Source organism: Argentina silus (genome assembly GCF_951799395.1).
Source record: "Argentina silus genome assembly, chromosome: 17".
Lineage (NCBI taxonomy): Eukaryota > Metazoa > Chordata > Actinopteri > Argentiniformes > Argentinidae > Argentina > Argentina silus.
The window spans coordinates 18,166,300-18,177,800 of NC_139671.1; the positions used below are offsets into that span (position 1 = coordinate 18,166,300).

Sequence of the window (11,501 nt, forward strand, 5' to 3'; positions counted from 1 at the left end):
ATGACGCATTCTAATTACTGTAGGAATTGCAAATGAAGTAAGGTAAATGAGTCTGAAGTCTTGAAATGAAAAATGTCTCTTTGAAACCCACTGGTGCCAAAGAGCCACACAGTCCCTGGGAGTGGAGGGAGGCTCCTGAGAGCAGCAGTAACCTCAGCCAACTGGCCAGAAGAAAGAAAGAAACACACACACACACACACTCTTTCACAATGCCCTCTCCTCTTGTCAGGTGTGTTACCCGGCAATAGTCCAGCCCCAATGCCCTCTACCCTTAAAACACATGTACAGTACCCCACTCCAGTACCCCCCCCCCAAACTACCCCTTCTCCCCGACACATAAACACCCACGTCCACACACCCTGTCCTGCCCCCGGGCTGCCCTGCTCGGTACTCACTGTCACAGGCTCCTCCACGGAGCCCTGCGGCTGCAGTCAAGTCAGTCTCAAGGACAAACGCCTCTCCTCCTCCAGTCTCCGTAGCTCAGCGATGCTGCTGCGGCACAGACCCTCCTCTACTGTGGACCAGCGCTGACTTACTTACTTACTTACTCACTCACAGCCACTGGGGAGTCCTGAGAGTGTGTGTGTGTGTAAGTGTGTAAGTGTGTGTGAGAGAGAGAGAGAGAGAGAGAGGGATGCTGAGGGAGAGGAAGTAGAGGACACGGCTCTACTCGGTCTGTATTCCCTTAGATACAGCTATTGCTATACTTGCAGGGAAGGAAGAAAGGAGGGAGGGAGGGAGGGAGGGAGAGAGAGAGGAAGGGAGGGAGGGAGGGAGGGAGAGAGAGGCAGTGGCATCGCATTTCAGGGATGTTCTGTGTCAGCATGTGAATTTGATGCAAGTGTTGATATTGGAGTGTGTGGGAGAGTTGGATTTCGAAGGGTTGTGTGTTTTTAGACAACAGTCAAATCAGGGCGTGCTGTAAGGAGAGGTTGATACACATTGTTGTTTGTTTATCTAGACAACACTATGTTGTGTGTGAATAAACAGCAGAGTTCATGTGTGTGTGTGTGTGTGTGTACAACAAAAGCTGACCTCTAAGAATGTGGGACACAAACATGTTTCTAGTGTGTGAATAAACAGCAGAGTTTGTGTGTGTGTGAGTGTGAGTGTGTGTGAGTGTGTGTAAGAAAAGGTGACCTATAAGATCGGGTACAGAAACACGTTTCTTCTAAACCGGGTTTATTGTTTCAGTGAGTATCAACACAGTTGCTTCCTTCCTGATTGGATGGATGGATGGATGGATGGATGGATGGATGGTGTGACAGCGTTGATGAGTGTCCTGATCCATCCGGTCCCTGCTTCTCACTCTGGGCCGGTTCAGCTCTGATCCTCCTTAGGGTTAAAGCCTGAGACTGTAGCAAGAGAAGCTGATCCCCAATCAGCCAATGAATCCAACGATGCTGTCTGGCACATCATACTTCATACTGGCTATCAGTGTGTGTCTGTCTCTGTCTGCCTGTGTCTGTCTGTCTCTCTCTCTCTCTCTCTCGAAGTTCACTACGAATTGAGATTTTGTTCCATTTAAAAAAAAAATAAAAAAAAATAAAAAAAAAAACTTGGTTGTGGTGCTTGTTTCACTGAAAAAAAATGTTTTATTGTAATCATTATGCCAATGCCATTTTCACCATGTAGTTTCCCCAGAGGCTAAACTATGACTTATGATCCACACACATTACATGAATTTTCACGCATATCACTCCATGACATCAAAGCATGATTTACATAAAAGTCTTGAGATATGCACATATCCCCAGATAGGGTTTAGCCCTAAATAATCACCAGGCAAATAGTGAGCTGCGAGAATGCGGTTATAGGAGATTCCTAGAGTACATTTCTACCGTCCGCAGCAGTGGGACTCTCAATAGTATGGTCCAAGTCCTTCCATTGCTACGTACCAGTATAGTGGCTTTGGGGAAACATGTTTTTCAACTCTAGTCTCTCTTTTTCTTGTACATAAAAACTATTCTGGGGTGTTGGTGGATAAACATACTATAACCTCTACATAAAAATGGCTCGCAACCTTCTCACAATTCTTTTGCCAAACCGCTAGCTACACCCGTTCTCTAGCCTGTGGGATCTAAACATTCAAGCGTGGAGAGACGTCCCTTAGGCTCCATTCAGAAGCCTCGTTTTAAAGGCTACATAAAACATCTTAAAAAGCAGCTGTTAACTGCAACAAAGTGTAGAACTGGCGATTTCTACGCTTACGATGGCAATCCACCTAAAAATAACTGTTCCTGTGCCACATCGGACACAATCGTTTAGGTTTCACCTTACGTGGAGAAAGAATAACAACAGCCGTTGATTGGGGAGAAGTCGACCAGGGGAGGCAGAAATCAGACTCATTGTAATACACAGAATGTGTGTTTGATTCCTTGAATTCCTTATTCAATGCATTACAACGAGCCCGTCCTCCGATTTCTACCTCCATCAGCCTCCACTGAAGTCGACATATTCTCGTGAAATCAAGTGGCCTCTGACACTCTGAAGGGGGTTTCACATGATCCGCTGCAAGCACGGCATAAGCTATGAAAGTCTATACTTCATAACCTGCAGAACGTAAACATAACCGGGGACACATCATTTTCGGAGACAGGCAGCAACGTTACGATTGCTAACGGAGGATCGAAGCGGTTACTTATTAACAGTAAATACAAGCAAATGACTTAAAAACACTTATTTAAATGTTCATTAACTTCTGGCCCGACTCATTTCATAACGTTGCTGCCGGTCTCCAAAAATGACGGACACCTCCAATTATGTTCTCATCCGCAGTTTATGGCGTACGGACTTTCATAGCGCTTTGCGTCGGGCGAGTCATTGTGTTCCTACTAGGTGGCGCTTGCCGCGCACGTTTGGGGCAGAACAAGCTTGACCCAGAGTTCAATATCGTCAGACTTCACCGGTGGCTGTGTTGGACCTCCCGTCGAGAGCAGTGCATTCCGCCCATCAAGTGAAACCCCCCCCTTTGAGACAGCATGGCCACCAGCACGGTGTCCGATCCAACTGCAATACCCCTTTCCTTCGTCTCTGTCTCATTTCATTTCCCTGACAGAAACATTCACGTCTTGAGGTAACAAATCTTGGGATTGAGACGGGAACTCTGAAGTGCTTCCACTCAAACCAGGGCCCTGACTCTATTCTCCCGCTATGTGGAATTTCTTCCCGGTTTTTTTTTGTAACTTTTTTTTTTTTTTAAATCATTTCTAATAGCGAATGTTTGCTGGCCACACATCTGCTCCTTTGTCCCGGTTCTTGTTGCAGTTTCAGAGTGACTCTTCTACCCGGGGCGTCCCGGGACCACTCTTCAGAGTTCAAGGTCTCAGCGGCATTCCGTTACTATCCATCTCCCTCGCAGCATGAGGCCTGCTGGTTTTTACGGGGCCTAAAGCCTGGGGCTCAGTTAAAGCCCAGGCCCGCTCCCTTGGGTCTCTGTGTGGCCCGGATGGGCTCTGTGATGCCCCTGCCCTCGGGCCCCAGGCCCATGCCGGGGCTCCAGCCCATGCTCTGCAGCATGCGGCTCCCCATGTTAGTGTCCGGGATGGGTCCCACACTCTCTCCTACCACTCCTTGTACGGAGAGAGAGAGAAGGAAAGAAAGAGAGATTACAAACATGAGAGAAGTAGACAGAGATAGAGGACAGGGGTTGTGAGTGTGTGAGTGACTGTGTGTGTGTGTGAGTGAGAGAGAGAGTGAGTGAGTGAGTGAGTGTGTGTGTGTGTGTGTGTGTGTGTGTGTGTGTGAGAGAGAGAGAGAGAGTGAGTGAGAGTGTGTGTGTGTGTGTGAGAGGGAGTGAGTGAGTGAGTGAGTGAGTGAGTGAGTGAGCGAGCGAGTGAGTGAGCAAGAGTTTGCAGGGGAACACAGAGGAAGGGGGTGAAGAGAGGGAGAGCTAGATTAAAAGGAAACAAGATAAGAGGGAGAGAGGAGGAATGAGGTGAATTCAAGGAGAGGGGGAAGAGGGACACAGAGAGAGAGAGAGAGAGAGAGAGAGAGAGAGAGAGAGAGAGAGCTAAAGAGGAGCAGATTTACTTGATTAAGGCTTAAGGGCCATTCATTAGGCTCACCGAGGGCTGAGCGAGAGAGCAGCAGGGCCTGTGAAACCTACAGCGCTAAACCTCTGAACTCTGACCCCGGATGGGTCAGCTTCCCCCGTGAATAATGACATAGGCTGTGTACCACTGTGCCATGCTGCATCCACTGAAAAGTGTACTCTGGGAAATTAAATGTGAGGTACATATGTCATTCAGCTGACGCTTTTATCCAAAGCGTCTTACATTGCGGTGAGTGCATACATTTCAGTATATATGGTCCCAGGGGGAGTCGAACCCACAACCTAAGCGTTGTTAGCGCCATGCTCTACCAACTGAGGACCACTACATCCAGGTACATCTTCGTGCCGTACGCAATGTCACAGCAAGTACAGAGAAGGATACAGGACTACAGGACGTAATTGGCTTAGGGCTTAAAGGGATAGTTTGATGTTAGACCTCATTTTCCACTTACTTGGGAGTGAGGTAGGGTCAATGACAGATCATGTGCTCCAAAAAAACCCCAAAAAACAATAGAATATTTTTCTACCGAATCCCCCCCCCGAAAGCTAAATCGTTGTGTTACATTTTGCGTGGAGACGTTTTGAAAGACGTGGTTGGGATGAAGAAGTGTGTCTGTGAGATGGAGGGAGTGATGGGTATTGTAATGGAGAGGAGAAAGGCAAGAGGACAGAGGAGGAGTCTGTGAGAACGGGGTTAGAGAGAAGAAAGAAGGACCAATACACAGAAGTGTGATAGAAGTGGAGAGAGAGACAGAGAGAGAGAAAGAGAGAGAGAGAGACAGAGAGAGAGAAAGAGAGAGAGAGAGAGAAAGAGAGAAGTGGAGAGAGAGAAGTGGAGAGAGAGAGAGAGAGAGAGAAGTGGAGAGAGAGAGAGAGAGAGGTGGAGAGAGAGAAAGAGGGAGAGAGAGAGTGAGAAGTGGAAAGAGAGAGAGAGGGAGAGGTGGGGTTACCTGTTGGGGCAGGTGCGCCGAGGGGGGCTGCTTTGCGCCTCCTCTTGACGTCGCCGGTGCACAAAGACCCCAGGTGACCACTCGTCTGTCTACATCATCAAAACAAAACACACCGTTCTTACATCACTCTGGCAACCACACTAAACACTTTTTTTGTCTTATTTTTTTTTCAATCCTACAATTGACCCAAATATCGATGTAGTTTCTGAGGAATGAGACGACTATCATGAAGTACTACTAAAGTTGAAATACTCCCCCCTCCCTGCTTTCACCCACATTTCTATCATTTTCTTTCTCCTTCTACTGTACTTACGCTTGGGATAACTGGAGACATTTTGCCATTATCTGCAGAACATAAGTCTTTCCTACCTGCTGGCTGTCTTCACTGAGCAGCTTCTCCGATGCCCTCGGTCTGCCCGCGGGTCCCAGTGCAACTACAGAGGGAGGGAGGGAGGGAGGGAGGGAGAGGGGGGGAGAGAGGGAAGTTGTGGGGGAAGGAAAAAAAAAAGAAGAAAAAAAGCAGTGTGAATACCGCATCAATTAGCAGAGGGAAGCAAGGTTACAGATCAGCAAAAATGAAACGCAACACATCTGTTATCAAATCAACCAAGGTCATGTTAGCATTAACTGGATCCTTATGGTTTTTACACAGTATTGCAACTGCGTTTACAGTGCTTTTTAACTCTCTTGTCCTGAGCATGGCATCTTTACCTTCAACGTGAGTATGAAGTAGCACAGGTGTGTCTTACCTGTCCGTGCTCCCTTCTCGACCCTGGACTAAACCATGGGCTGTGGAGAGAAGAGTGGTTTAGTTAAGGTGTCATTCCGTCATCAGGGAGAGAGAAGAGAGACAATCTTCTTAGAGTAGACAAAGTTGAAAACTTGAAACAGACTTGAACAATGCAGATACACACTTTCTTTTGTGAAATGCATGGTGTGTTAAGGAGAAGGAGGAGGAAATGGTGGAGCTGAAATATGTTCTGTGTGTGTGTGTGTGTGTTCTGTTATTGAGTCTAGGGCCCAATTTCTCAATCGTAAGGGGCACTCACTCGTGGGAGTGGGGGTCTTGGGGGTGTTGTCCCAGCCTGTCGTTGAAGCCCTGCCCAGAGTTGCCCTGTAGCCCCCCGTAACGAGAGGAGCGGGGTCCCCCGTGGAGACGGCTCAGCCTGGCCTGGAACCCTGGGGGGAGAGAAGAAGAACGTGGTACGAGGGAGCCGTGTCAGAGCGAGCGCCTCGTACTAGGGGGGTCTCGTCAAACTGGTAATCGTGTCGGACCCCGTTTCTTTACCAGCTGGAGAGCACTCGGCACTGTTTGAGTGACAGGAGAAATGCGTGCTTGCAGCTGCTTGACTAATGACTTCTATAATATATGATCGTATCATAAACATATCCAGCTAATCCCTCGTATATAACATTTGTGACGCCACTGTGCAGTGGACGCCCCCTTCTGGCCATAGGTGATATCACAACAACTCTTGAGAGAAAGAAACAATGTGAGTCATTCTGTCAGTACCGTTTCTGTCCATTTTGTCCAGCAGCCTCACTCCCTTGGGAACAGCGAACTTTCCTTGATCACTATCGATTTATCATGGCCATTTAGCGAGAAATTAAAACTCAAATCTACATACTAGACCTGTAAGGATTGAGGCCTATTCTCAATTCTTAGAAACTCCGAGGAGAGGACAAGAGGAATCGAGTTTCTAACACTTGAGAACGGGCCCTAGACTCAACAACAAATACACACCCAAACACACAGACGTACACACATACGCACGCACGCACGCACACACACACACACACACACACACACACACACACACACACACACACGCACACTTCAGCTCCTACCCCTCTGTGCTCCCGAGCTCATTAGGGGGAAGGAGCCCGTGAGGATGCTGTTGAAGACCGGGTCGACCAGGTCCAGCTCCTCGCCCGCCTCCCTCTCCCACCAGGGCACCACGCCCGCCACCCCGCACGCCCCCCCGGGCTCGCCCTCGTAGAACCAGTCGCTCTGCTCATCGTCAGCTAGGAGAGGTCAGGGGTGAAGGTTTAGAGGTCAGGGTCCGGTTTTGTAATGTAATTGTGACAGAACGCACTCCTGCCAAACAGTGAAAAAAACAGATAAGCGTTGTTTAATGCCGTTTATAAAGTCGACTGTTACTGTACCTTGTCTGCCCTCGTCATTGGTGTAAAGTCCACCGTCGCTGCTGTTGCTGACACTGCTGGTCTCACTGAGAGAGAGAGAGAGCGAGAGAGAGAGAGAGAGAGAGAGAGAGAGAGAGAGAGAGAGAGAGAAGAGACAGAAGGTTAAAGGACCCCTTTACACATAATTCTTACCATCTAATCACCACATAAACAAAATGCTCTCAAAAGAGAGCCTTACAGCGGGGAGAGGAGCCTTGAAGACAAGGCTCCTCTCCAAGCATCAAGCCTGCACCTCTTCCCAACTTACTGAGCACAAGGCTAGCGTGACCTTACACGTACAGGAGCAGGAGGGGAAAAAAAACAAACACTAACCACCTGTCACTCATGTCCTCATCCGAGCCCTTCTGCTCCTCAAACTCCATCTTGTCCTTGGGCCCCGCGTGACCCGAAATGGCGTCCTCGCTCTCCACCACCACCCCTTCGTCGGTGGCCTCCAGCCCCAGTCTGTGAGCCGCCATTTTCCTCTTCTTGACCTTGCACTTACCCCCTCCGCCCCCAACGCCGCCCCCAACTCCACCGCCAACGCCGCCGCCACCGAGCTCCATCCCACCCCTGCCCTCTGCCGCACTCACCCCAGGGAGCCGGCACTCTGCATGGAATTTGGGGACGGGCGGGGGCCCTAGCATGGTGGCGGTACTAGACGTGACCGCCTCCACAGGGGGGTCCACAGCCATGCGTTTCACCTTGCGCCGCCGTCTCAGGCTGCGCGACCCCTCCGCGCCCCCCATCCCTCCCAGGTCGTCCTGCCACAGCGGCCGCTTGCCGCGGCCCGCGTCCGGGTTGAGGGGGGTGCGGCGTTTGGGACCCAGCTGCTCGTCCGAGTCACTGTTGTCGCGGGCGTGGCTGTTGCCGGCGGCGACACCGCCTGTGGTGGCTCGATAATCCTGAGAGAGAGCAAGGCCAGTTAGTAAAGGGGTGGTAAGGACGGACAGACAGACACACAGAGAGGTTGTCGAACTAAGGCTAAACGTGTTCCTTTCGGTGGACTCGATACAGCCTAGGCCCGTAGCAAAAACCCTAAAACTAGAAGCGGCTCGCCCTCCAGACACGAGAACCACACTGGCCGCGAACATGCGAGCGCGCTCGCCGGCGCACGACGCCGGCCTGGTTGCGATGTAACACCCAAGGCACTGGATGTTGACTCAGCCACGTAGGGCTCCGTTATTTCCATAACTCATCCATATGACACAGAAGCTTTGAGAGCAGCAGGGAGTAGCTAGAGAGACGAGCGGACAGGGGCATCGACCGGCCTGCATTGCTCCCCATCCCCCATCCCACCACCATCCCACATTACCCCCATCCCCTCCCCCCATCCATCCCGCATTGCCCCCCCCCATCCTCCATCCATCCCCTCCACACCCATCCCGCATTCCCCCCCATCCCCCCCCCCACCTTGTGTTCCTCCAGGCTGGACTCTGAGCCCTCGCTGAGGTGGCCCGTCTCCCAGGGGGGGTGGGGGTTGTCGGAGCGCCGCTTCCGCCCGCGGCGTTTCCTGGCCTGCCTCTTCAGGAGGCAGCCCACCGCCAGCGCGTGGTCCCCCCCGTCCCCGAAGCCTCCCCGCGCCTGCTCCGAGCTCTCCTCCAGCGCCGACACCAGGTCGTGGACCAGCTCGTCCATCGTCCGGCGAAAGTGCCTAGAGTAAACAGAGGGGGGAGAGGACGTGTGTGTGTGTGTTTCATGTGGGGGGAGGGAGGGGAGTTGGTGGCGCTGCTAAACAATTGTGTAGGTAGGAGCATTCAGGGACACTGTATCATATTTATCAACATTATGGAAACTTGGCAATGCAAAACAACTAACCAAAGAGACAGCAAAAGCATGCCTGCCTGATTCATGTTGTTGCATGTAGCCCCACACGCCTTTCAAATTCGTAAACAGCTTTCGAAACCAGTTTGCTGACTTTGTACAATCTAACTCTTTAATGACCAGCAGATGACAAGCTAGCTAAGAGAATGGTCTGGTTGCATCAATCTCGTTTGCTAATGTGCAGATTAATCCAGTCTAATGAGTTAAAGCGATGAAGGTGTTTGACCTCATTTGATCGTTAGCAAGCTGGCGTCTTTGGTTGACAACGGATCTAACTTTAAACTAGCTAGCTGGCTAAGTAGAGCTGTACAAGTTCGACCCAGTCAAACCAGCTCCAGCTGTGGCAGGCTAGCCTAATAGTGTGACAGGCAAGTAGCTAGCTCATTTCGCTATCTAGCTAAATTCAACATAACAATACTAGTTCGCTTCCTAGCAAACATGAAAACATGCAGTCTAGTAGGGGAACAACAAAGACTGTTTCTGTCATCTGTGCCTGTGTCTGACTATCTTACCTACGCTAGATATCTGCCAGGTGTTTTTCTGACACTGCACAAAATGTTCTGAGTCACCACTTACCAGCTGGTTCCCGCTTTACCGATAGTATTTAGATTAGCTGCACGGAACATTAAAGCCCCCAAAAGCCTGTTACTTTCAACCGAAAACAACGGAGAAACCTTTAAACAAAAACATCATCATTGTGACACACAAGCTAAAAGAGTCTAGCTAAAGCTGTTAGCTGCAATGGAAATCTGCGACAGGAAATCGACAGCCGATGCCTAGTTCCTGTGTGTGTGTGTGTGTGTGTGTGTGTGTGTGTGTGTGTGTGTGTGTGTGTGTGTGTGTGTGTGTGTGTGTGTGTGTGTGTGTGTGTGTGTGTAGCACCTGAGCTTCTAAACGATACCGCTAGAGGGCGCTCGTACTCTTCAACGAAAAAACAACCACGTCATTTTCGTAGGCCTAACAGCCACAGATCACATCTTGTACCAATGTTTTGGAGGATTTGCCGCTTTGAACAGCCAGAGAACCTATATACAGGAGAACTCCCACTCCCGCAAAACATTATATTGTGTACCAGCAGAGGAGCTCATGAGACTAATAACAGAATACATGAGCTCCAATCATTGATATGTGGACACAGCTAACTACAACCGCCTAATGGGTTTCCTATGAGAGACTGGTCGCAGTGAAGCCAGGAAATGCCGTTTATCGGCGCCTCCACAGCGTTCATAGCCACGTCTGTTGTTTAAACTATGCAAGAAATAATTGATTTTCCTCCTCCTCTTTTAAAAAGAAATGCAACTGAGAACTGAGATTTGTTTCTTGGAGGTGTGGTTTGATGTACCAGCCAAAGCCTGACCTTAAAGATGTGTCAGGGTAAATAGGGACGTCAAAATTGAACGCCAATCATGCTTAAAAGAAAAAGAACAATGACAATACTGGGTTTATGTCGAAAGTGACTATTTTATGTCAGAAATCCTGTCAGTGACGAAATGACAAAACAGGGGAAAGAGTGGTGGGGATAATGTCACTCTGGTGTGATGGAAAATGTGGCTTTATTCATCTCTAAAGCTACTTACACACATCGAGCAAGGGGCACTGACGTGATTGAACCCCAAATTGTAAAAAAAATATAATAATAATAATAATTAAAGTAACTTTAACGACGGCACATTTTTTGCCCAAATAACTCGAAAACGGAAAACGTTAGCAGTTTCCAGCTTGTTGTAGGCAAACATCTCTCCCCCAAAAATGTATTCAGAAAAAATGTCAATATGAGTGATATCATTATCATTATTATTATTATTATTATTATTATTATTATTATTATTATTATTATTATTATTTTAATAGCAGCGTTTGTGTGGTCCTATTTTTCCTCTGGGCGCTAATCAGGAATGCGGGGACGTGGCCTTGTTCGATAGCTGAAGTTGTTAAAGTTAGCGAGCTAGCTCATTTATAGTACCTTACTTCCGGGAATGCCCCTCGAAACAGACAACACTTTGGGTGTATTGTTGTGAATGGGAGACTTGCAAATTCTTTCACATTTGTCATTGTTTCTTAGAATTAAAGAGGTGTTTCGGTACATTCAGCCACGGTTTTAGGTAAATAAAAATATGATTTTCATCCTTGTGAAAAATGAATTTGTTTCAAGAGAGTGCCTCAATTACGCGCAGTTTACCACAATATCAAAATAAACCCTTTGGCCAACCCTTAAATGACCTAGTATGATGAGCTAAATGTCAACATTCGGCAAGCGTGTTGGTCATTACTGGTGACTGTAGTGGACTCAGTTTTGGACTTGACCCCCGCAACAGGTGCACTGTCCGTATACTTTGGTGTGAATGTCACTGCGTCAGTGTCGGCATGGGGTTCAGTAACGACAGGTGTAGCCGTTTCAGCGTTATGTTATAAGCCATTTGCACCGTGGGATATCTGTAAGACATTTGGGGGACAAGAAAGTCCGGTACAAGGTGACTTGTTGTAAAAAG

General features: G+C 48.8%; 1 protein-coding gene across 3 annotated transcripts; it reads right to left on the reverse strand.

Annotated features, from left to right (window-relative positions):
- Positions 1–1,182: 1,182 nt before the first annotated feature.
- On the reverse strand, positions 1,183–9,740 carry gpatch2 (G patch domain containing 2). Of its 3 annotated transcripts, none has more exons than XM_083689289.1 (10): positions 9,589–9,740; positions 8,602–8,842; positions 7,522–8,093; positions 7,171–7,235; positions 6,853–7,029; positions 6,054–6,183; positions 5,754–5,793; positions 5,374–5,438; positions 5,005–5,093; positions 1,183–1,370 (listed from the first exon to the last, which is right to left on the reverse strand). In XM_083689289.1, the coding sequence occupies exons 1-10, from the start codon at positions 9,636–9,638 to the stop codon at positions 1,321–1,323; spliced, it is 1,479 nt and encodes a 492-aa protein (XP_083545415.1). In that variant the 5' UTR covers positions 9,639–9,740; the 3' UTR covers positions 1,183–1,320. The 3 variants fall into 3 exon arrangements, with proteins under 3 accessions (XP_083545415.1, XP_083545414.1, XP_083545413.1); XM_083689288.1 differs by lacking the exon at positions 1,183–1,370 and adding an exon at positions 1,514–3,572 and having other exon boundaries at positions 7,525–8,093; XM_083689287.1 differs by lacking the exon at positions 1,183–1,370 and adding an exon at positions 1,514–3,572.
- Positions 9,741–11,501: the final 1,761 nt, after the last annotated feature.